The 26,177-nt window shown below is 46.9% G+C and overlaps 1 protein-coding gene across 4 annotated transcripts; it reads left to right on the top strand.

The window, feature by feature from the left end:
* Window positions 1-20: 20 nt before the first annotated feature.
* On the top strand, window positions 21-20,669 carry HTR1D (5-hydroxytryptamine receptor 1D). 4 transcript variants are annotated; one of them, XM_043909187.1, is made up of 2 exons: window positions 21-57; window positions 18,000-20,669. In XM_043909187.1, the coding sequence occupies exon 2, from the start codon at window positions 18,717-18,719 to the stop codon at window positions 19,848-19,850; it is 1,134 nt and encodes a 377-aa protein (XP_043765122.1). In that variant the 5' UTR covers window positions 21-57; window positions 18,000-18,716; the 3' UTR covers window positions 19,851-20,669. The 4 variants fall into 4 exon arrangements, with proteins under 4 accessions (XP_043765122.1, XP_043765123.1, XP_043765120.1 ...); XM_043909188.1 differs by having other exon boundaries at window positions 42-245; window positions 18,111-20,669; XM_043909185.1 differs by having other exon boundaries at window positions 42-245.
* Window positions 20,670-26,177: the final 5,508 nt, after the last annotated feature.

The raw sequence follows: 26,177 nt of genomic DNA, 5'->3' as shown, positions 1-26,177 counted from the left end.
GAGCGGCGGCGGGCGCGGGAAGGGGAGCCTGGAGCCAGAGCCGCAGGGCTCCGGGAGGTGGGCATCGCGAGGGCGCGGGGCCAGGGAAGGGCCCCCGGGGCGGCGGGGCGGGCGGCGCGCCCCGAGCTCCACTAGGGAGGTCGCGGCGGAGATGCGGCGGCCGCCAGCGGGGAGACGAAGCGCTGGCCGAAGACAAGGACCCGGGCCGGCGAGCCCGCGGTCCGCACCTGCGTGCCCGGGAGCGGGTAAGCGCTCGGAGCCCGGTGCCGCCCCGGGGAGGGGCGCCGGGGCCCCGGCGGCTCGCAGTCCGGCCACCCAGGTGGAGCTGGGCGGGGAGGCGGCGCCCTCCTCAGCGCCCCGCGGGCCCGAGCGTCCCGCCTCTCGGCGCCTTCGGACGCGGGGGGCTCTCGCCCGAACGCCTGAAGGGGGTCCCCGGAGGACCTGCCCGGCCGGAGGGGCGCGTCGCGGGGGGCGCCGTCCCGAGCCCCAGGATGGAGGGTGGGTCGAGGCAGCGCCCGGGGGCGGCTGCGGGATGCCTGCCTGGCGCGCGTTCCCGGAGATCTGGCGGGGCGGGAGGCTTCCCCTCACCCCCCGGGCCGGGGGCTGCGACGCCCCCCGCCCCAAGTGGCCGGGGGCGGCCGAGGGAAGCCGGGTGCCGCCCCCTGTCCACCAGGTCCGGGCGCCGCGGGGCCGCTCCTTTCTGGAGTCGGAGGAACGTCTAGTGTGGAGAGCGAAATCCGGCGGCCCTAACTTGCTTTGTGACCTTGGGCGGGTCACCGCGTCTCCTCGAGCCTCAGTGTGCACATCTATCAAATGGAGAAGCTAATTCTTTCACCCTACAGGGTCCGTGCGGGGGGGAAAAATGAGATGCCTTATGAATGTCTTTTTATATACTGTAAAGCTCTGTCCAAATCCCAGTAAATTACATAACATCGGACATGGAAGAGTACTAAGAAAGCTGCTTGACTGCAGGCGCAGAGAGCAGGGGATAAACCTCGCCCAAGGTCATGCTGCGTGGAAGAGAAGAGAAGACCGAAGTCCCTTGCCTCACTAGCTGGGGAAGGTCTAAGGTTAAGAGCAGGGGCTCTCAGTCAGATTGGCTGCCTTAGCACACAGCGCTTGGCTATTTACTAGCTGTGTGACCTTGGGAAAGCCCTTTATTTCTCTGAGCCTTGATTTCCTCCCATGTCAAAACGGGATTTCGGGTGGCCACCTCACAGCGTGGCTGTGCAAATCAAATAGGGTCATTACTGAGCACAGCGCCTGGCTGCAGACAGCAGCTCAGGCACTTGTGGCCGTCATTGCTCCGGTTGGTAGGAGCAACCTCTCACTGTCTTCCCTGGAATCAGCTTCCAATGCTTTTTTTTTTTAATACTCATTGATTTTTATTATTTGGCTCTCCAGGTTTTAGTTGTGGCATGCCAACTCCTAGTTGCAGCATGGGATCTAGCTCCCTGAGCAGGGATTGAACCTGGATCCCCTGCTCTGGGAGCATGGAGTCTTAGCCACTGGACCACCAGGGAAGTCCCTCCAGTGTTTTCTAATCACCACACATTGCTCTCCTCCGGGTGGTTCTCTTCCTCCACAGCCCAGGGTCTTGGCCTTCCTCACCAGGGCATCAAGGAACTCTTTATCAACAGCCACCAGCAAAAGTCACTGGGGCAAAAAAAAAGAAAAAGTCACTGGGGCAACTGGGCCTTTTGCAGCTTTCAGTCCTGTCCAGGTGGTGGGGAGAAGTGGGTGGCCTTTGGCATGAAGGCATTGGGAAGCCAGCACCTAGAGGATAGCATGGGCGTGACTGGCAGGGTCTGGGGCCTCTTCATCTCCTAGTGGTGCCTAGGACAGGCTGGGAAATACAGAGATGCTTCCTCAGTTTGTCAGTTGTCTGATGGGACATAAGTTCGATCCCTGGTCAGGGAACTAAGATCCCCATGCCACCATGGTGCAGCCAAAAAAAAAAAAGAAAGAAAAAGGAAAAGAATTTGGGGTGCATGGCAGGGAAGATTTTGTTTCCCTGGAAGGGAGGTCTCATGGAATAGACATCATTGGCCCCGGGTCCTCTTCACTTGCTGACTCTATTTGTTGCCAGGGCTTAGCTTCAAAGCTGCCTTTTCTTTCTTTTTTATTCATTTATTTATTTTGGCTCCACTGAGTCTTCCTTGCTCTGTGCAGACTTTCTCTAGTTGGCAGCAAGTGGGGGCTACTCTTCGTTGCGGTAGGTGGGCTCTAGGGTTCAAGAGCTTCAGTAGCCGTGGCTTACAGGCTCAAATAGGGTCACTGTGGTGCACCGGCTTAGTGGCCCCACAGCATGTGGAATCTTCCCAGTCCAGGGAGCGAACCTGTGTCCCCTGCGTTGGCAGGAGGATTCTTATCTACTACACCACCAAGGAAGTTCCTTCAAAGCCACTTTCAGCAGGGATCTTAGGGCTGCTGCGGGCGGCTGTCTTTCCCATGGCTCCTTGCCTGCTCCAATGTCCTCCTCCGTGGTGGCAGCTTCCAGGAGGGTTTCCCCAGGGCCATGGTGTCTTCCTAAGAGCAGGACCCACATCTGTGTGGCTCTTGGCAACATGTGATAGGCCTTTTTTTTGGCCACACTGTACAGCTTGTGGAATCTTAGTTGCCCCACCAGGGATCGAACCCGTGCCCCTTGCAACGGGAGCATGGATTCTTAACCACTGGACCGACAGGGAATTCCTGTGATAGGCTTTAAGTCATTCACTATTGAAGGGACGATGAGTCAACAGCTTCAGACAGGTGGAATAGTTTGCCCAAGGTCACAGAGCTAATAAATGGCCGAGCTGGGAAGCAAATTCCCCTAACTCCAAAGCCCTACCTGACTTTGAAGTTTATATTCTCATCATGGCTTGTCTTGTGCGTCCCAGCAGGGAAAGCAGATGGTGAATCCTGTAAATACCAACAAATTCAGTGTTTCATTTCTAGGAAATGAATTCCTGTTGTAAGTACCCTGCTCAACCAGTCTGGAGAAGTCAGCCTCTCCCCCGTCCTGAAAACGGTTTCACTCCATCCATTAGCTCAAGTGCTTTCTGGGGACCCAGATGTGTAGCATCTGGCGGGGAGGGGCAAGTTGAGCTGTAGGACCAGAGGCTGCGGCCCTAGAGGTTTCTTGCAGTGTGGTATGCCCTGCCAGTCTGCTCCCGGGATTACTTCCTTTGTGTGGAAGCTCAGAGGGGAAGTGGGGAGAGGATGTGACAATGCCGGAAGCATGTGGTATGACTTGGGTGTGACAGTGTCTGCATACACCTGCCCTGGATTCTGCCGCCAGCTGGAGACGGTGGATGGAAAGGGGCATGGATGGGACTCCGAAGATGCAGTCTCTGCCTGTAACTCGCCATGTGACCTTTGGCTAGTGTCTTGCCCTTTCTCTCCCTATCAGCACCATCAGGGAGCTGGAGTGGGTCATTCCTAAGGGTCCTTCTTGCTCTGACACGCTGAGATCCTGCCTAAACCCCAGGGCTGACATTACTGTTATCCTCATGCGAGTCGGTGTCATCAGCGGAGCTGCAGCATCACCTGGCAGCCAGTCTGAAATGCTGCGTCTCAGCTCCTGCTCCAGACCCACAGAATCGGAATCTGCATTTTTAAGAAGTAGTTATTTATTGGGACTTCCCTGGTGGCTCAATGGTAGAGTCTGCCTGCCAATGCAGGAGACATGGGTTTGATCCCTGGCCTGGGAAGATCCTACGTGCCGCGGAGCATCTAAGCCCCTGTGCCACAACGACTGAGCCTGGGCTCTGGAGCAACGACTGAGCCCACGTGCCACACTTCTGAAGCTCACACTTCTGGAGCCCGTGCTCTGGAACGAGGGAAGCCACCACAATGAGAAGCCCTCACGCCGTAGCTAGAGTCGCCCCTGCTCGCCGCAGCTAGAGAAAAAGCCCGCACAGCAACAAAGACCCAGCATAGCGAAAATTAAAAAATTTTTAATTAAAAAAAAATTTATTTGGCTATATCAGGTCTTAGTTGCAGCAGGTGGGATCTCTTAGCTGCAGCATGTGGGATCTAGTTCCCTGACCAGTGTTCGAACCTGGGTCTCCAGCGTTGGGAGTGCGGAGTCTTAGCCATTGGACCAGGGAAGTCCCAGAATCTGCATTTTTAAAAAGATTGTAGGTAATGCATGTGTACATTCAAGTGTGAGAAGCACTGCTATAACCACCTTCCTGCCCTTCTCTTTGGGCTGTGGTGAAAAAGCAAGCAGAGGATCGTGTGCAGAGTGCGAAAGGCGGGTGTCTGGGCACCCTCCCCTGGGCCTGAGTCTCTCTCTGGACCTGGCAGAGGGAGGCCCTATTCAGGCGAGAGTGATGGAGCCCAGAACATGCCAGGGACCCAGCGGAGCTTTTTGAACATGTGGCATCACATGTAGTTTAATAGTTGTGAATGAAGAAGCAACAGGGACTGACTTGACTCAGCACCTTTTATGAGTGGTGGAGCTTGGAACAGAGCAATCCAGGTTCCAATTTAGATCTGTAGTGTCCTAACTTTGGGGCCTTAGACAAAACACTTCTTTGAGCCTCAGCTTCCTTCCCTGGGAAATGGATATAATAATAACACCAACCTCAGAGGGTTGTGTCCAGACTTCAGCGAGCTGATATAGAGGAAGTGCTTAGCACAGTGCCTGGCACATAGTAAGCTGTTAATAATGTCGCCCATTACTTGACTACTACTGCTATTCCAACCCCTGCCCACAAGCTCCAGGTAGTGTCCTAAACCCCGTCCTGGGACTGCATGGAATTTCATGAGAATTGTTGTTGAGTTGCTAAGTTGTGTCCGACTTTTTGTGACCCCATGAACTGCAGAACACCAGGCTTCCCTGTCCTTCACTATCTCCCAGAGTTTGCTCAAGTAGTAATATCATCCAACCATCTCATCTTCTATGGCCCCCTTCTCCTCTTGCTCAATCTTTCCCAGCATCAGGGTCTTCTCCAATGAGTCGGCTCTTCACACCAGGCCAAAGTATTTGAACTTCAGCTTCAGCATCAGTCCTTCCACTGAATTTTCAGGTTGATTTTATTTAGGATTGACTGGTTTGATCTCCTTGCAGTCCAAGGGACTCTCAAGAGTCTTCTCCAGCACCACAGTTCAAAAGCAGTAATTCTTTGGCATTCAGCCTTCTTTATGGTCCAACTCTCACATCTGTACATGACTATTAGAAAAACCATAGTTTTGACTATAGACTTTTGTTGGCAAAGTGATGTCCCCGGTTTTTAATATACTGTCTAGGTTTGTCATAGCGTTCCTTCCAAAGAGCAAGGGTCTTTTAATTTCATGGCTGCAGTCACTGTCCGCAGTGATTTTGAAGCCCAAGAAAATAAAGTCTGTCACTGTTTCCTTTGTTTCCCCATCTATTTGCCATGAAGTGATGAGACTGGATGCCATGATCTTTGTTCTTTGAATGTTGAGTTTTAAGCCAGCTTTTTCACTCTCCTCTTTCACCTTCATCAAGAGGCTCTTTAGATCCTTTTTGCTTTCTGCCATAAGGGTGGTGTCATCTGCATATCTGGGGTTATTGATATTTCTCCTGGCAATCTTCACTCCAGCCTGGTATTTTGCATGATGTACTCTTCATATAAGTTAAATAAGCAGGGTGACAATATACAGCCTTGACATACACCTTTTCCAATTTTGAGCCAGTCCATTGTTCCATATCTGGTTATAACTGTTGCTTATTGGCCTGCCTACAGGTTTCTCAGGAGACAGGTAAGGTGGTCTGGTATTCCCATCTCTTGAAGAATTTTCCACAGTTTGTTGTGATCCACATGGTCAAAGGTTTTAGTGTGGTCGATGAAGCAGAAGTAGATGTTTTTTGAAATTCCTTTGCTTTTTCTGTGATCCAGAGGATGTTGGTTATTTGATCTCTGGTTCCTCAGCCTTTTCTAAATCCTGCTTGAACATCTGGAAGCTCTCAGTTCACATACTGTTGAAGCCTAGCTTGAAGGATTTTGAGCATTACTTTACTAGCATGTGAAATGAGCCCAATTGTACGGTAGTTGAAACATTCTTTGGCATCACCTTTATTTGGGATTGGAATGAAAACTGACCTTTTCCAGTCCGGTGGCTACTGCTGAGTTTTCCAAATTTGCTGGCATATTTGAGTGCAGCACTTTAACAGCATCATCTTTTAAGATCTGAAATAGCTCAACTGGAATTCCATCACCTTCACTAGCTTTGTTTGTAATAATGCTTCCCAAGGCCTGCTTGACTTCGCATTCCAGGATGTCTGGCTCTAGGCGAGTGACCACACTTTCGTGGTTATTCAGATCATTAAATCCTTTTTTTGTATAGGTCTTCTGAGTATTCTTGCCATCTCTTCTTAATCTCTTCTGCTTCTATTAGGTCCTTTCTTGCCATTTCTGTCCTTTTTTGTGCTCATCTATGCATGAAATATTCCCATCCCTCCAATTTTCTTGAAGAGATCTCTAATCTTTCCCATTCTATTGCTTTCCTCTATTTCTTTACATTGTTCACTTAAGAAGGCTTTCTTATCTCTCCTTCCTATTCTCTGGAACTCTGCATTCAGTTGGGTATATCTTTCCCTTTCTTCTTTGCTTTCACTTCTCTCTTTTCTCAGCTGTTTAAGGCTTCCTCAGACAACCACTTTGCCTACTTGCATTTTTCTTTTTTGAGACTAGAGTCCCAAAATGATCCCTAGGGGGCAATATTGCTTTTGTTTTCATGTTTTGTTTTTTTTTTGCATATGGGATTTTAGCTCCCAGACCAGGGATTGAGCCAGCTTACCAAGCATTGGAAAGCGAAGTCTTAACCACTGGGCAATCAGGGAAGACCCCACAGATGTAACTGTAGACCTAGAAAATTTAGAGGTAGCCACTTTAAAATAAAAGTGAAATTGATTTTGATATATATTTTACTTATTCAACATATCCAAAATGTCATCATGTGATTGATATAAATATTTATTCTATTAATGGGGTATTTTACATTCTTTTTTGAAGTAAGACTGAAGTCCAGTGTGTTTCACACTTTGAGGCTCTCGGGGCCACATGTGGCCAGTAGTGACTATTCTCCAGTTTCTCGGGACTGGCTGTGAATTCCAGCTGTGCCTCTTACTGCCTGTGTGGCCTTGGGCTAGTCGTTTTACCTCTCTGAACTTCAGCTTCTTCATCTGTAATATGGGGCAATTTCTGCCCCAAGAGGTAGTGTGAGAGGTTACTGGTGAGAGTTTAAAACGTTTCTGCCCTCTTTCTCACAAGCATGAGAGCACCCGGGGGGGTCTTTGTGCAATTTAGTCGTTCAAAGTGGTTCCTTCCCTGTTGAGGGCTGGTAACTGACACAGCACAAGGTTGAAAGTAAAACAGGTTTGGATTCTCGTGTTTCCCTGTTATAAAGGCCTTGGAAACAACCTTTACCTTGTTTCAAGATAACCAGATTGCCAGGGATGAAGATCCCCAGAGATCATCCAGGCCAGTGGTTTCCAAACCTGGTCGCACCTCTGAAACACATGAGGAGCTCTGAACAATTACAGTGCCCGGGCTCTGTCCCTCAGGGGTTTAAGCCTGGACATCTGTATTTTCTTGTTGTTTGTAACGGCATTTGTATTTTTTTTAAAGTTCCCCCAGGTGATTCTGATGCACAGCAAGAGAATCTCTGATCTGACCCAACCCTTTCATTTTCAAGATAAAGACAGTTTCAGAGGAGGTCACAGAGAATTCATGGCAGAACCAAGCTAAAGCCCAGGGCTGCCATCTCTCAGTCCAGTACCCTGTTCTTAGGCCCATTCCTCAGTTCATGGAGCCTTTCATAAACCTTTATTGACCTCTTGCTGTGGGCTAGGTGTCATGGTTATAGGAGCTAAATAAGATATGGTCCCTGCACTCAATCTTCAGTGATGGAGAGTTTGGTGTGGTAAGAGCCTTGGTGGTGGGCATCCAGAAGAGGGGTACCTAACCCGAGCTGGTGGGGGGAAAGCCTTTAGAAAAGGCTTCCTGGGGAGATGCCAGTTTAGTCCTGAAGGGTGACTTAGGCAGAGGACACAGAAGAGACAGAGGTATAGAGCAGGACACAGCACTGGGAATGGGTATGGCAGGAGGGTGCCATCAGGAAATCAAGCAGGTCTGTGATGCTAGACTGTGAAGGTCACAGCCTGCTAGATTCAGAGGTAATGCTGCAGATGTAATTAAAGGTTCATGAAGGGGATTGGGTAGAGAGGGAGGTGGGAGGGGGGATCGGGATGGGGAATACATGTAAATCCATGGCTGATTCATTCAATGTATGACAAAAACCACTACAATATTGTAAAGTAATTAGCCTCCAACTAATAAAAATAAATGAAAAAAAAGGTTCATGAAGGTTCTCTTAGACCCAATGATGGAGCTGAGACTTAATCCCAGGTGCAGGGGGAGCCACTGGAGGATTTTAAGAGACTTTTGTTGGTCAGACTTTTAGTTAAAAGGAAGATTCTGAGTGTTACGTGGTAAGAGAATGGAAGGGAGTGGAGGCAGGGAGATAGTTTAAGCCAGAGACAGACTTCCCTGGTGGTCCAGTGGCTGTGACTCCATGCTTCCAGTGCAGGGGGCTCGGGTTCAATCCCTGGTCAGGGAACTAGATCCCACATGTCACAGATAAGAGTTTGCATACCTCAACTAAAGATCTTGCATGCTGCAAAGAAGATTGAAGATCCTGCGTGCTGCAGCTAAGACCTGGTACAGCTAAATAAATAGATAAAATAAATTAATAAATAAAAACTCTATTAAGCCAGAGGAAATTTTGGCCCCAAACAGGAAGTGGCAACAGGGGTAGAGAAGAATGAAGAGAGCCAAGGCAGAGTTAGGCCTAGGCAGTGAAATTGGTAGAATTCAGTAGTTCAGTACCACTATACTATACTTACTATACTAAGAGGAGACTATATCAGTCACTATGGCTGTGTAACAAGCTACCCTCAAACTCAGTGGATTAAAACAGTAACATTTACTACTAAAATTCATGCTTCTGGAGACCGGCTGATTTAATCTGAAATGGACCGGGCATTTTTGCTATTTTAGCTGGGCTCACACGTGTATCTGCCAGTCAACTGAGGCGCTCTATTCTCCGTGGGGATTTGCTGGGGCCATTGGTATAAGCAGCTCTGTTCCACATGTCTTTGTCCCCTCCTCTTGGGACCAGTGGTTAGCCCATACATGGTCTTCTCATGGAGATGATGGACCACAGGCAGAAATATGCACAGCATCTTGAGAACTAGATTTAGAACAAGTTCACTGTCACCTTTGCCTGACCCTGTTGGCTATAGGTGGTCCATGCTGAGCCCAGATTCAGGAAATATATGCCTTCTCTTGACAGGGGGAGATGGGGGCAGCATGGGGTGGTGGAAACACTGAGCTGAGTTGGGAGGGAGGTAAAACTTTCCTCTCTAATCTTGGGCAAGACACCCGTCTCTTTGGGTCTTAGCATCTCAGCTCATTATATTGGATTATATCATTTTAAAAGTTCCTTCAAGGGATGTCCCTGGTGGTCTAGTGGCTAAGACTCCATGATCCTAGTGCAAGGGGCCCCGGTTCGATCCCTGGTGAGGGAACTAGATCCCACATGCTGCAACTAAAGATCCCCCGCAACTAGGACCCAATGCAGTCAAATAAATAAATGTTTTTAAAAATAAACAAAAAATAAATAAATAAAAGTTCCTTCAAGATCATGTTTGCTAGGGAGGGACTGTTAATTACAACTAACTAAAATGTCTGAAACATCTGCTCCACAGCGGGTGCTTTTCATCCAGCTCATTCAAACAAAATAGCCTTGTGGTGTTGGTACTGTTACCATACCCATTTTCCACATGGAGAAACTAAACTCAAGAGGTTAAATGACAAGTTCCAGGTCCCCTTTAAGCGCAAAACTGGTACCCAGAGTTCTTAGGCACTTAACCACTAATTTTGGGGGGTAAACATTTTTATGAAAGCGAAAGTACCCCAAACACGAATGTACAGCCTGATGAATATTCACAAAGTGAACACACCTTGTTCAAGAAACTGAATACAGTAAGTCCCCTCCATACAAACGAATTATGGTCTGAGAACACAAGTCCAATTTGTTTGTAAGTCTGACCCCATTAGCCTAGGTACCCAACTAACACAATCAGCTATTTAATACTGTGTGATAGGTCTATAATACTTTTCACACAAATAATACATTTTAAAAAACAAAAAATAAAGCATTTTTAATTTTATAGTGCAGTACCTTGGGAAGTACAGTAGTACAGTACAATAGCTGGCATCCAAGGGCTGGCATCGAGTGAACAGGCAAGAAGAGTTACTGACTGCATGAGGGAGGAGAGGTGGGAGATGATAGATCTGAAGGATCGTCAGCAACAGGAGACGGGGGGCAAGCTGCAGTTTCACTCACGCCGGACGTTGATGGCACAGGTTCTGGTTCCTTGCTGGAACCAGATGCAAATATCTTTGAAACTTCACAACTTGAAAGTTCACATGTAGCGGGCTGACTATATGACCTTCACCCAGCAGCCCCTCTCATATTCCCTCCCCATCACTGCCTCTTTCCCCTCAAACACAACACACTAGCATGACTTCCATCACAGCAGGTCAGTTTTGCCCACTCATGAGCTTCAGGAAGTTTGACTCACATGTGGGGACATAGTATTGAGTTTCTTCTGTTCCGTGAAGTTCATCCGCGTGGCTGTGTGTGGCAGGGAGGTGGGACTCATTCTCACTGACCTGTAGTGTTCTGCTGTAGGAATATGCCACAGTGGATTTATCCATTCAACTGTTGACCTTTGTTTTGGGTGGCTTCCAGTTTGGGGTTGCTCAATAGTGCTGTTATGAATAATTCTTGCACATGCCTTTTGGTGAACAGTTGTCTGTGTTTTTATCGTGTATATATCTGGGAGCAGAAGTTCTAGGTCAGAGGTTTGGCTGCTTTTGATTTTTTGACATTTGCCAGATTTTTTAAGAGGCCATTTTATTTTGTTATTATTTTATCGTGAGTGTGCTGGGTCTTTGTTGTGGCACACAGGCTTCTCCAGTTGCAGCACCTGAGCTTAGCTGCCCGGCAGCATGTGGGATCTTAGTTCCCTGACCAGGGATCGAACCCATGTCCTATGCATTGGAAGGTGGATTCTTAGCTACTGGACCACCAAGGAAGTCCCGATTTTCCAGATTTTATAATTGAGGTGAAATGTTGACTTGCTCAAGAAACTGACTAGATTTCAAAACTTGCATTCATTTACAGATATACTGATTGACGGATAGATGGACACACGCTCCTATTAAAATTTTTTAATCTTCCTCTCATATTTATTTCACCCGTGGGAGATAGACTTGATACCCTGATTTTACAGAGAAGCCCAAGACTGTGGGAGGTCCCATGCTGTAGAGAGAATAGATAAAATAACAGCTGTGGATGTGCTTTGTAAAATATAAAGCAGTGTTCAGATTTGAGGAGAATGGTTTCCCCGGTCAGGGCTCACTCATCCGTACCTCACAGCTTCCAGAGAAAGAACAGACATGAATTCCTCCGTGGGGCATTGATTCTGCTGCATCAAATCTTTATCACAGGCTTGTTGGTTTTGTTTTTTTTTTTCCCCTCCAAAAGGACGGGACAGACTTCTGAGGATACATTAAACGCATACATCCTCTTTGTTTCTGGCAAGGTTTTATGACTCACTCAGTTAAAATAAAGCTTCTTCTGAAAGGGGGGGTGACAAATTCTTCTGCAGGCTGGAGGAGATGAGCCTGGGTGGGAAGCCTTAGTGAAGAGGGATTAAAAAGGACGCCTGCGGCGTGACAGCCGCTGTGCCTTCCCGGCATCCACATTGCAGTTCTGGGCAAAAGGCGTTAGGACCCCAATTTGCAGATGAGAAAGAAAAGCGCAGGAGGTGAAATGACTTGCCTCCTTCCCACAGCAGGGATTGTTTGGTGGGAAGGAGCTGAAAATCCTCTGTCTGATTTCTCTTTCTCCCGGCCTGTTGTGTCCATTTGAACTGGCTCAACAGGAAAAGTGTGCTGCTGCTGCTCCTAAGTCACACTCTGTGTGACCCCATAGACGGCAGCCCACCAGGCTCTCCCGTCCCTGGGATTCTCCAGGCAAGAACACTGGAGTGGGTTGCCATTGCCTTCTCCAATGCATGAAAGTGAAAAATGAAAGTGAAGTCACTCAGTCGTGTCCGACTCTTAGCGACCCCATGGACTGCAGCCTACCAGGCTCCTCCATCCACGGGATTTTCCAGCAAGAGTACTGGAGTGGGGTGCCATTGCCTTCTCCACAGGAAAAGTGTAAGTTGCTACAAATGAGGTTTCCTTGGCCCAGAGGCTGCTCGTGGACGTCTAAGGGTAAGGAGTATTCACTAGGCTTGGAAGGCTCCTTCCTTCTCCTCTCCTGGGGCAGGTGGGTCTCCTGCCTCCCTGCTCCCTTCTCCGTGTGCCCTGTCCCCCTGCCTCTCTCTGCGGACCTGTTGGTTGGTGTTTACTGGTGGCTTTTCCCACCCCACCCCCCACCATCACGTGCCCCTTGGTCACGGCTGTGGCCCAATTCCTGCCCCAGCATCCTTAGCGTTGAGTTGCTCCCCCTCCATCAGCTCTCTACCCAGCTGTTCACAGTCTCCAGTTTAAATTCCCCAAAGAAAACCTGCTGGTTTTGGCTCACAAGTCCACCCTGGTCCAGCCAGCTGTGTTCAGCGGTAGCCTGTGGACCAAGTCGGAACTGGGACCCAGGCATCGCTGCTTTTTCCTCTCTACCCCTCTGCAGAGATACTGGCGCTGGGAGGCGTATGGTATGGCTAGAGTCTGTGTGATGTGGACTCCAGGGAAGATGCAGCTGGGCTTGGGAGAGGCCGAGGAAGGTCCTAACTTCCGCTTTGATGACTACCAGGACTGTGGTGGGCAGGGGAGAAGCTCCCTGGTACAGCTGGTAGTTCTGACAATGGTGCCATCACTCGCTAAAATGGACAGGGATGCCTTGTTTCTAGCGAGGGAAGAGACCTGACTGCCTGGAGACCTGAAGATGATTGGATCCATCCTGGAGAAACCAGGAAGTCATCGTTTACTACGTTGGGCATTAAGATCCATGCTCTAATCAGTTCTCCCTAAATTCTGGTGAGGTGTGAATTATCACCTTCATCACTGGAACTCGGAGAGCTTAAGTAACTTACCCAATGGTTACAGCCAGAAAGTGGAGCAACGGGGATTGGGACTTGAGCCTGCCTGACCCAAAATGTATGCTTATGGCCATTCCCCTCCAGCCCCGTTATTATGGTTACATTTGTTCAGGATGCTACAATTACATCCTATCATATATACGATCTTATTGGAACACCCCTTTGGGGCAGCACAGCCATGCTAATGTTCCCGTTTTTTACAAATGAAGAAACTGATAGTCAAAGAGAAATCATATCTTGCCCATGGTTACCCTGCTGATCAGAGGCAGAGCTGGGATCAGAACTCAGAAATTTGGGACTAGGATGTATGGATAGGTATTAATGTGTCAAAATCAAGGTATTGGTGCTGGTTCCAATACTACCAGTGCTGGTCATGTGCATTTCTTTTTTATAATGTACAAAATTGATTAAGAAAAAATATGAAAATATCAATTTCCTACAAAAGAATACATGTGTGTGTGTGTGTGTCTGTGTGAATGTATTTATAAAACATACTTACTGATTAAAGACTAACAATTAACAACCACGTACTCACTACTGCCTTAAAAAACATCACTGATAACCTTTAAAACCCTTCCGTGATGATTACATCCCTGTTTCCTTTCCCCTCTAGTGGTAACCACTAGCCTGAATTTTATTGCTGTTTTTATTTATTTATTTACTACACCGCTTGCAGGATTTTAATTCCCTGATCAGGGATCAAACCCACTCCCCTTCCAATGAAAGCTCTGGACCGCCAGGGAATTCCCCTGAGTTTTATGTTGAATGTTCCCTTGCTTTTCCTTATGGCTTTGCCACATATATTTATATCCTTAAACAGTTTGTTTCTTCTGGCATGTTTTTGTTGTTGGCACTGGTATTCACGCGCTTTGATTTACCCAGTCTCGCTTCTCTGTAGCAGCCGTTACAGGAATATACCACATTCTGCCATCCTGCTCCTGATGGATGATTGGGTGGTTTCCAGTTGTTTGCTGTTACAGTCATTACTACTGTGATTATTCTTGTTGCTGTCTGCCGGGGAACACATTGAAAAGTGTCTCTGTCTTATATACCTGGGAGTGGAATTACTGGGTCATGAAGTGGTCATTGCATTTTTAGATTTATGACATAAGGCCAAATTGTTTGCTAACAAGTGTCCTCCAAAGTATACTTAACCAGTGGGAGGTGATAATTCCTGTTGCTCCCGCCTTTACCAAATGACATGACACAACTAGATTAAAATTTTTTACCTATCTGCTGACTGAAGACGGTAACTCGTTGTTTGAATTTCTGTATTTTTACCTTATTATTTGAAATTACATAAGATTTCTGTTTTTTATCTTTTTATTTATTGGGAGGGTTGACTATGGACCTAGTCTATATCTCCAAAGGTAGCTGGATTGTGGGAAATTCCCCCAACTTTGTTCAAGTTGGGGAACAGTAGACAGGAGACAGCCTCAGAATCATGGGACTCCCAAGCGGCACACAGAAACGGGGGACTATTACTCAGCTGTAAAAGGAACAAAATAGTGTTATTTGCAGAGACATGGACAGACCTAGAAGCAGTCATACAGAGTGAAGTAAGTCAGAAAGAAAAGCAGCTGTTGTATTTAATGCTTCTGCGCGGAATCTACAAAGATTTGGTACAGATGAACTTATTTGCAAAGCAGAAATAGAGACACAGACCTAGAGAACAAAGTTGTGGATGCCAAGGGGTGAATGGGGAAAGGATGAGCTGGGAGATGGGGATCGACAGATATACACTACCGTGTATAAAATAGGTAGCTGATGAGAACTGCCTGTATAGCACAGCGAACTCTACTGAGTGCTCCGTGGTGAGCTAAATGGGAAGCAAATCCAAAGAAGAGAAGGTAGATGTATTCGTATTGTATTCATGGTTCATGATTCATGTATTCATGATTCCCTTTGCTATACAGCAGAGACTAACACAACACTGTAAACAGCTATATGCCAATAAAAATTAATTAAAAAAAAAAAAGAATCATGTGGCTTGCTACAAAACTCCAGCCTGGCATTCCTGACCAAGGCAATCCACACTGTCCTTCTTCCCAAGATGTCACCCACCAGCCTCCTGGGCCTTTCTGAGCCCACGCCTTTCGCTGGAATGCCTGGAACCCAGGGAGTGACCGCCTGGGTCTGTGGGGCAAGCATACCAGTCTTCCGTGGGAGATGACACCACCTTGCTCACCCAGACCATCTGGAGCGAAGAAAATTCTGAACAGTCCAACCTGACTTCACATTTTCCCTGTGAACCAAAGGAGAGCTTCAGCCAGAGGCCTTTGGGGTGGAGGATGGGACAAGGAGAGGGGGTGGGGTAGCGTGAAGGAATCACCACTTTCATTTATCTCCAGGAGATCCCAAACCAGCTTCATGCCTAGAAGCAAACTTGCCGGAGGGCTTTTCTTCCTGAACTGAGGCAGTGTGGAGAGGAGTGGAAATGTCAGAGCTGACCCTGGACCCGGTTTTTCCACTTCCACCTGGTGACCTTGGGGCAGGTGACATCACCTTTCTGAGCACTGGTTGGTTCATTTGTCAGTTGGGGGCCATAGGTGGAGTGGGTCCCAGCCTGGAACACACCAAGAGCTCCATCAAAGGTGCGACGATAATATTCCTCAAATTCAGGGAATGTTTCAGAACAGGTAGCTTAAGAAGGGTTTTCTTAAACTCAGGCTGTTTTCCGTCCTCTAGGCAGATTTTTTTTTTTTAAAGACAAAGCACACTTTTGGGGTGTGAGAGGGAAACTACCATCTTGCATGTTTAGCTTCTTAATGATTTAAAAAAAATAAAAATAAATTAATTAATTAAATAAAAAATAAATAAATAAAATTAAAATAAAAAAAATAAAAAAATACGGACTTCCCTGGTGGTTCAGCAGTTAAGAATCCACCTTCCAATGCAAGGGATGTGGGTTCGATGCTGGTCCAGGAACTCAGATCCCACATGTCATGAGGAGTAACTAAGCCTGCATACTACACCTGCTATGTCCATGGGCCACATCAGGAGAATTCTTGGGCTGCAACTAAAGATCCCACATGACACAACAAAGACCCTGTGTCCCACAACTAAGACCCAACACAACCAAATTAATTAATTAAATCAAAAATAAAACCAATCAACAGCCATAGACTGAACTTTCCCAACAAAGCCCTGAGCCGAGCAGAAGGAGGGAAGTAGGGTGACAGTGATTCTTGACATCTCTCGGGCTTTCAGTGGGTTTCAAAGGCTGACCTTGCCAGGAGCAATGAAAGCCCCACAGCAGTCCTGGTTGGCAGATGGGGTGGCAGCTGTTTTGGGGAAGAAATCTGAGACTTAAGGACTTGCCCAAGGTCACCCAGGAGGGCTGGGGTAGAACAAGGACTAGAGCCTAGACCGCCCCAGTCCAAGCGAAACTCTTACCCCATGCCCTGCTGCCCACCAGCACCCCCCACGCCTGAAGCCTGATCCTCTGCTCTCCGCACTCCAGGCTCCAGACCTTTACTGTTATCTTTCCAGCCACCAGGAACGCCATCCCTCTCGACGCTGACTACTGAGACCCTTCTCCTTAATGTAGGCAACCAATGGAACAACATGCAGTCCTTAAGAATGAAATTGTGGGGACTTCTCTGGTGGTCCAGTGGTTAAGAATCTGCCTTGCAAAACACAGGGGACTGGGGTTTCGAACCCTGGTAGGGGAACTAAGATCCCACCCGCTGCTCGGTACCACCAATAAAGAAAGTGACATCACACTTTTTAGAAAAGCATGTATATATAATATATATTCTGCCTTGCCAGCTCCATCCCAGGGTCCTTGACACTACATGTCTGCCTCCCTTCCTGGGCTGTGAATGCTCTCAGGGCAAGACCTGTTTGCTAAGTTGAGCTGGAAGAGATAACGATAAATGAATTATAGGGATTCCTAGTGGAGTTGTAGCATTCCACACAAGATGGGGGAGACACAGTAGGGTTATTGATGGGGCTAAGGGGTCTTAGCATTCTTCTTCCCAACCCCATACACCCAGGGGCTTCCTGCCAGGCCCTGTGGACTTCAGATACCAGGACTTGCCTGTGTCTCAAATACTGAAACCCAGATTCAAGTCCACAGACACAGAGAAGAAAAGAAAATGATTCTTCAAGATTTTTTTGTGACTTAATTTCCAATTCTCATTTGCAAAGCCAATTTTATTTTTGTATTTAAACTTTCACTGTGAAAAAAAGCACAGGATTTTTATTTTTGCAGTTAGTTGTTTTTGTTTTTGTTTTTTTTGCCACATGGCTCGTGGGATCTTAGTTCCCCAACCAAGGATCAAACCCGGGCCCACAGTCATGAAAGTGGAGAGTCTTTACAGCTGGACCACCAGGGAGTTCCCTGCAGTTCAATTTCTTTGCTTAATGAAAAGGTGTTGTTTCCACTTTTTACTTTAAGAGTCATACATGCTCACTCTAGGAAATTTGGAAAACTCATATGATAGGAAAAAGGTCACCACCGCCCCCTCCCCCAATTCCTAGAGAAACACATGGTAACAATTTGGTATCTTTCCCAGTGGCCTCTGTGTGTGTGTGTGTGTGTGTGTACACAGTTATTTTGTTTAGTTTCCATTGTTTATGAATAAGTAGGATGATTCCTGATTCACAATGCACAGAGCTAGTTTCATGTACTTGTAAGAAACCTGTGATATGTCCAGCAGCTGTGATACTTTGCCCACTCTGAGAATTGTGGGGGTGGGGCACCTTGCCCTCCCCTGTCTTCTCCAGACCTGTGTGAAAATGCCAGTTTGGCTGCACCACTGCCAGCACTAAACAGCATCCTTTTAACCTCATAGTTAATTTCAAACGTCTAAATTGTCCTTCTAGAACCTAACTCTACTTTTTGTCTTTCCTTAACCCCCAGAACTTCTGAACACGTGCCCTTCGGGATGAACCTACAATCATCTCTTTGTTTTGCCTTCTCCCAGCTCAGGCATCTTCGAGTCTTGGTAACTGGAATGTTTTGTCTGTTCAGGCTCCAGACGTTGAGTGGGACAGGAACCAAAGTTAACATCCTCATGACACATGCAGACGAACCTGGGAAAACTGTGAGCTGTTGACTGCACTGCCTCGCTGAACCAGCTGGCACTTCTTTTTGTCTCTAGTTAAAAAAAAAAAAAAAAAAAATCCCCAGGGGTGACCTGAAATCCAGAATCTTCTCAGAATAGAATGGAGGAAATTCTTAAGTTCTCATTAAACACATTTATCTCTCAAGCTTTGGATGGAGCCAAAATGCCAAAAGCAAGAATTCCAGAGCGTTGCAGACACTGTTTTGACATCCTGGTAAATGTCTAACAAATCCAGCATGTGTCCTCAACGCCTGATCAGTTGCTGGGCAGAGTTCCAGAACAGTGAGACATCTTGGGTTTCATCTGATTTAGGAAAGACCTTTAACTACCAGGTGGTAGGCACCTCAGTGTTCTTCCAACGGTCGAGTTTTGAGGGCTTTTCGCTGGGTTCTGTTCTGACGGCTGCCTCCCACCAGTGCGAAACAAAAGGATGACCTTATTCTGTGAGCAGGACAACTGTGAAAGAAGGAGCTGTGTATGTGAAAGTCTGTGGAAAGACAGAGCCACCTAGAATGTCCCCCCCAAACCAGTCAGTAGAAGGGCTTCTGCAGGGGGCTCCCAACAGATCCCTGAATGCCGCAGAAACCCCAGGGGCTTGGGACCCAGGGACCCTCCAAGCCCTCAAGATTGCTTTTGCCGTGGTCCTTTCCATCATCACCCTGGCCACAGTCCTTTCCAATGCCTTTGTGCTTACCACCATCTTCCTGACCAAGAAGCTCCATACCCCAGCCAACTGTCTCATTGGCTCCCTGGCCATGACCGACCTCTTGGTTTCCATCTTGGTCATGCCCATCAGCATCGCCTATACCACCACCCACACCTGGAGCTTCGGCCAACTCCTGTGTGACATCTGGCTGTCCTCTGACGTCACATGCTGCACGGCCTCTATCCTGCATCTCTGCGTCATTGCTCTGGACAGGTACTGGGCCATCACGGATGCCCTGGAGTACAGTAAACGCCGGACTGCGGGCCACGCAGCCGCCATGATCGCCATGGTCTGGGCCATCTCGGTCTGCATCTCCATCCCACCCCTCTTTTGGCGGCAGGCCAAAACTCACGAAGAGATGTCGGACTGCCTGGTGAACACGTCTCAGATCTCCTACACTATCTACTCCACCTGTGGGGCCTTCTACATCCCGTCCGTGTTGCTCATCATCCTCTATGGCCGTATCTACATGGCCGCCCGAAACCGCATCCTGAACCCATCGTCCCTCTACGGGAAGCGCTTCACCACCGCGCATCTCATCACAGGCTCTGCAGGGTCCTCACTGTGCTCACTCAACCCCAGCCTTCACGAGGGGCATTCTCATTCAGCCGGCTCCCCTCTCTTTTTTAACCATGTGAAAATCAAGCTTGCCGATAGTGTCCTGGAACGCAAGAGGATTTCTGCTGCCCGAGAGAGGAAAGCCACAAAAACCCTGGGGATCATTCTGGGGGCCTTTATCGTCTGCTGGCTGCCCTTCTTTGTAGCATCTCTGGTCCTTCCCATCTGCAGAGACTCCTGCTGGATCCACCCAGCACTTTTTGACTTTTTCACCTGGCTAGGCTATCTGAACTCCCTCATCAATCCAATAATCTATACTGTGTTTAACGAAGAGTTTCGGCAAGCGTTTCAGAAAGTTGTCCGTTTCAGGAAAACCTGTTAGTCTTATTTGGTGGTAACTCTTGTTATCTTTTATGTCCTGTAAACCAACTGGAAATTGTCTTTTTTATTTTTCCTGAGAGTTGGGTTAGTTCCAATATCTTGGGGTTTGGTCCAGTTGATAGAATTGTTCAGCGTTCTTTTTTGCTGTTGTCTTCTAGACTTTTGAGCCACCAAAAGCTGGGTAGCTGTGTGAAAGGGGACAAGACTTCACTTAGTGTAATATTTTCATGGTTCATCCATGTTGGAAAGAATGTGATCTACAGGTTTCTCCATTGATGCAATTCAAACAGAAAGCTGGCTGACTCTGTAGAAAGACCCCAAGCTCAAAATGGGAGGCTTTCTGGTCTACCAAAGTTTTTTTATGGTGCTCTAAAGAGAGTCAGTGAAATGAATGACCTGAGTTGAAACAGAATTGGAGTGGGATGAAGGGTTTCCATTCCATGCGGCACCTTAGCTGGAAAATAACACCCAAGTATATCTTGCACTGAGTCCTTCTTAGATTGAACCTCCCTTCGTTGTTCATGAGGAAAGAGTCAGCATCTGAGGTGCCAATGATATAGAGTGATGATACAGAGTGACAGAGAGAGATTTGGAAGCCAGGGGCAGGGGAGTGGATGGCTGGGACCAGATCAGCTACCCATCCTCCTTCTGCACCATCTGAATGTCCTGAAGTTAAAACCCACAATTACCCCCACTGAAGCAGATTGACAGAATTTGCACCTACCAGGCTTTCAATGGAACACCATTCTGAACTTTTTTCCTGAATTATTTTTTTATGTCCCATTCTCATTAAAGATCTTAAGGTGTTGAGTCTTGTCAAATAAAAAGCATGAGACCTCATTATCAGTAAAGTCTTTGAGTAGTTTTTACCCCCTCCCTGGATGTAGGAACTTTTCAATTCAATTTAGTCTCTAGCATTTATTGAGCACCTACCACATGCCAGGCCCTGTGCCAGAATCCTGGTATTTATTGTTTGATGGCAGTCTGATAACAACGGGGCAGGCTAAGTTGCTTCTGTTGTGACCGGCTCTGTGCGACCCTATGGACTGTAGCCCACCAGGCCCCTCTAAGGGATTCTCCAGGCAATACTGGAGTGGGTTGCCATGCCCTCCTCCAGGGGATCTTCCCAACCCAGGGATCGAACCCCCATCTCTTTACATCTCCTGCATTGCAGGTGGATTCTTTATCACCAGCACCCCTTGGGAAGCCCTGTAACAATGGAAGTCAATATAACATGATGACTGATGCCTCTTCAAATCCAAGTACTATCAATTTCTACCTGGATGACCTTGGACAAGTTTCTTAATCTCTCTTTACCTCACGTTCCTCAAATGTGAAATGAGGAAAATAATGGGTGGTTATTGTAGATTTTAATACAGTGGTTGGCACAAGAGCTCTTATCATTTCAGAGATGCAGAAACTCACCTGCCCAAGATTAAGCAACATAAAAATAATAGCTGCTATGTACTGAGTGCCTGCAATGCTCCTCATATACGATTTCTGTCTTGCTTTCCATCCTCATTTTACAGATGCAGTAAAGAAACTTGCCTATGATTAGGGAAGGTTTCATAAGGAGGTGACACATCAGATGATGAACCTTTAGGGGATGGGAAACTGAGAAAGGGGAGGTGTGATGGAGCTTCGGGGGAAGTTGGTTTAGAGCAAAAGGAAGGTAGGGAAGGTCACGCCAGATGGAGAAAAGAGCAAGGACAGAGCCTAGGAGGCCCATAAGGCTCCATGGGATCGCTGGGTACATGGCGAAGAGTCAGGAATACGGAATATCAGAAAGGGAGAGATACGCAGGGAGGCCAAGATTGGGGTAAGGGGAGCACCCAGAGGAGTCTTGTGCTGACCTTTAAGTTTCTGCTCAGCAAAACTCACAGTGTGTTTGCTGACCATCTGCATCAGAATCTCCCAGGGAGACTCTGTCAACCTTGAATTTCTGGTTCCCAACTCAGACCCACTACATCAGTTAAACCCAGGAATTGGGTTTTAAATAAACCTCTCTTCACTTCTTGCATTAGGTGAATTCTATGCACTAGGTTGTTCCCAGTATTCTATAGTTTCTAAAATGACTGCATTATTGTCTTGCTCCCTCCATGGGAGTGCTCCCTGAGTCCAGAGACATGTCTCTGCACACTCACTCCTCTCCTCTGCTCCTGAGTGCCCTTCCTGACTTTCCTTTAAGGCTGCACTCTTCCTCACCAACTCTGTCTCACCTAGGGCCATCTTTCTGATCTGGGAAAGATTAGGAAACCAAAGACTGGACAGGGATCTATGTACACACAGTACGCATCAGTGGTTAAGGGCACAGGCTGTGAGGTCAGAAATACCTGCAGCCAGAGCCCAGTTCTGCCATTTATCAGCTCTGTGAGCTGGGGCAAGTCCCTAATCTCTCCATGCTCCGGTTTCTTCATTGGTTAATGGAGTTGTCCATATCTAAGTCATAGGATCTCTGTGAAGATTAGATGAGGCAGTGATTTGCAAAATGCTTCTCACGTAGCACTTAGCCTGACACTAAGTGCTTCAGTCGCTAAGTCGCTTCAGTCGTGTCCGACTCTGTGCGACCCCATAGATGGCAGCCCACCAGGCTCCCCCGTCCCTGGGATTCTCCAGGCAAGAACACTGGAGTGGGTTTCCATACCTGTTACTGTTTGAGAACTTTGAGCCAGTTCCAAAAGAGGCTCAAATGACACCATTTGAGCCTTCTTTAACTGTCTAGAACAAAAGTTTTTTCTTTATTTCAGTTCTGTTCAGTTCAGTCGCTCAGTCATGTCCGACTCTTTGAGACCCCATGGACTGCAGCACTCCAGGCCTCCAGGTCCATCACCAACTCCTGGAATTTACTCAGGTTCATGTCCATTGAGTCAGTGATGCCATCCAACCATCTCATCCTCTTTCGTCCCCTTCTCTTCCTGCCCTCAATCTTTCCCAGCATCAGGGTCTTTTCCAATGAGTCAGCTCTTCCCATCAGATGGCCAAAGTATTGGAGTTTCAGCTTCAGCATCAGTCCTTTCAATGAACACCCAGGACTGATCTCCTTTAGGATTGACTGGTTGGATCTCCTTGCAGTCCAGTGGACTCTCAAGAGTCTTCTCCAACACCACAGTTCAAAAGCATCAATTCTTTGGCGTTCAGCTTTCTTTATAGTCCAACTCTCACATCCATACATGACTACTGGAAAAACCATAGCCTTGACTAGATGGACCTTTGCTGACAAAGTAATGTCTCTGCTTTATAATATGCTGTCTAGGTTGGTCATAACTTTTCTTCCAAGGAGCAAATGTCTTTTAATTTCTTGGCAGCAGTCACCATCTGCAGTGATTTTGGAGCCCCCCAAAATAAAGTCAGCCACTCTTTCCACTGTTTCCCTATCCATTTGCCATGAAGTGATGGGATCAGATACCATGATCTTAGTTTTCGAATGTTGAGCTTTAGGCCAACTTTTTCACTCTCCTCTTTCACTTTCATCAAGAGGCTCTTTAGTTCTTCTTCACTTTCTGCCATAAGGGTGGTGTCATCTGCATATCTGAGGTTATTGATATTTCTCCCAGCAATCTTGATTCCAGCTTGTGCTTCCTCCAGCCCAGCATTTCTCATGATGTACTCTGCATATAAGTTAAATAAGCAGGGTGACAATATACAGCCTTGACGTACTCCTTTTCCTATTTGGAACCAGTCTGTTGTTCCATGTCCAGTTCTAACTGTTGCTTCCTGACCTGCATACAGATTTCTCAGGAGGCAGGTCAAGTGGTCTGGTATGACCATCTCTTGAGGAATTTCCCACCGTTTATTGCGATCCACACAGTCAGAGGCTGTGGCGCTAGGCTGCACCATATGGGATCTTAGTTCTCTGACCAGAGAGCCAGCTTGTGCCCCCTGCAGTGGAAGTCCATTCTCAACCACTGGACCACCAGGGAATTCTGGTAAACCTTTTAAAAACAGCTTTATTGAGATATAATTCATACACCACACAACTCACTCATTTAAAGTGTACAATTCCATGCCTTATTAGTATTTTCATAGAGTTGTGGAACTATCACCACATTCAGTTTTCATCACCCCAAAAAGAAACCCTTCACCCTTTAGCCATCACTGCCCAGTCTCTCTAGTCCTAAGCAGTCAGTAGTTCATTTTTGCTATAGATGGACTCTTCTGGATATTTCATAAATGGAATCATACACTATGTCACTTTGTGACTGGCTTCTTCTACTTAGCATAATCTTTTCACAGTTCGCCCATATTGTAGCATGTATCACTATTACATTTCTTCTTATCGTTAGAAAATATTCCATTGTATAACTATACTACTTTTTATTTATTCATTCATTCATCACTGGCTACTATGAATAATGCTGCTCTGAAATTTATGGTACAAGTTTTTTGTGGACATATACTTTCATTTCTCTTAGGTATATACCGAGGAGTTGAGCTGCGGGGTCATATGGTTATCTACGTCTCCCCTTGGAGGGACTGCCAGACTTTTTTCCAAAGTGGCTGCACCATTTTTCATTCTCTTTAGCAGTGTGTGAGAGTTCCAGTTTGTTCACATCCTCATCTGTGCTTGTCACTGTGTGTCTTTTATGATAGCCATTCTAGTGGGTGTGAAATGGTATCTCCTTGTGAAGGCTAACTTTAAGAGCCAGATAGTAAATAGTTTCAGCTTCACAGGTCATATAACCTCTGTTGTAATTATTCTACTCTGCCACTGTAGCATGAAAACAGTCATAAACAATACATAAATCGATGAGCTTGGTTGTATTCCAATAAAATGTTATTTACTAAAATAGGTAAGAAGACCTCTGATCCAGAAAAGCAGGTACCCCTTTCCTTCATCTGCCTAACCACCTCTACCCCCGTCTCTGGTTTTCTCTATTATATTTACTACTGATGATGATACATATTAGTTCTTGCTTGTTGTCTGTCTGCCATCTCTAGAATGTCAGCTTCATAAGGGTGAGGATTTTTACATACCATGATTTGATCTCCAACACACTGAAGTGCCTGGACATGGTAGGTATTCAGTAAATATTTGTTTGTTTGAATGAATGAAATGTCGTTTCCAGGTTTACAAATGACTTCTTCTCAAAGCCTTTGTCTTTAAAGCTTTAAGAGATGGTGACTGGTTCCTGTGGCTGGAACCTCACAAATCATGAGCTTTGCTGTCAGGTAAATGTCAGTCAGACTCAGGGTGGTTCTGTCCTGAGTGTAGCTAAGGTAAGAGGTGAGGGAGGAGGCTAGGTGACCCCAATATCCCGCTGGAGCTGGAGCTGGGGCTGACCCCTTAGCCTGCCCTCAGCCCAGCCCCTCTGTCCTGCTCAGATGTCCCCTCCTCCACAGTCTCTACCCAGGGACAGTCAAAGGAAAATCCAGCTCAGGAGAAAAATCAACTGTTTTCTGGGTTTGTTAGTATTACCTGAAAATTGCCCGTTTAGAAATCATGCCTGAAGAATTGCACACTAATTAGATCACATTAGTGTCAGATTAAAAATAAACTTGTTTTCCATGACCACAGAGGAAGCCTGTATTTTGGGGCCTTTCTCCTTCCCCCCTCCCCCAACATCCTTGTCATGCTCCTAATTCTTTCACACTTAGTCACAAACACACACACGCAGCATGGTGGTGATGATGCCGGTGGAGAGCAGAGCCTAGCCTAGGACAGGAGTTTTCTGGTTTCTGATGCACACAAGTGTGGCAGACACTGCAGATGCCCGTCTAGCAGCCAATCCTGCTTCCTTGCTCACAGAACCTCACAGCAGGTTAAACGGCAACATGCCATTTCCCCCAAGAGGTAAATCTTGATTGGTTTAAACCAGTTGGAATACTTCCATTCTCTTTACTAGTGATTGGTCAAGGGATGGACATTGACCCAGTTCTGGCCAATGGTATATAAGTAGGGACACCAACTGGTCAGATCTGCCAGGGAGGAGGGGGTTCCCAGGATCTGCAAATTTAGGTGAAAAATGGAAAAGTACCTGGCAAACCGAGACAAAATTGTTATGCAAGGTATAAGGGGAAACTAACACAACATCGTAAATCAACTATACTTCAATTTTTAAAATTAATAAATAAAAAGATATAAGGGGAATTTGCTAGTGGCTTTGGGAAAGATACTCCTTATAGGAAAAGAGAGACATGCAAGGGAAAAAAGGTTCTTCCTGCTTAAGGGCTGTCTGGTGAGGATGGGAAGCTTAGGCAGTCATCCCGTGATCCTGCAGGAAAAACATTGTGGATGCCCTGAAGATGGCAGAGGAGAAAGAGCAACATCCTTGACTGAATCACCGAGGTACCAAAGCATCCCTGGAACCACCTGTTGCAGATTACTTGT

The sequence above is a fragment of the Cervus elaphus genome, chromosome 8 (assembly GCF_910594005.1).
Source record: "Cervus elaphus chromosome 8, mCerEla1.1, whole genome shotgun sequence".
Lineage (NCBI taxonomy): Eukaryota > Metazoa > Chordata > Mammalia > Artiodactyla > Cervidae > Cervus > Cervus elaphus.
This window is presented reverse-complemented; position numbering and strand designations above follow the sequence as displayed.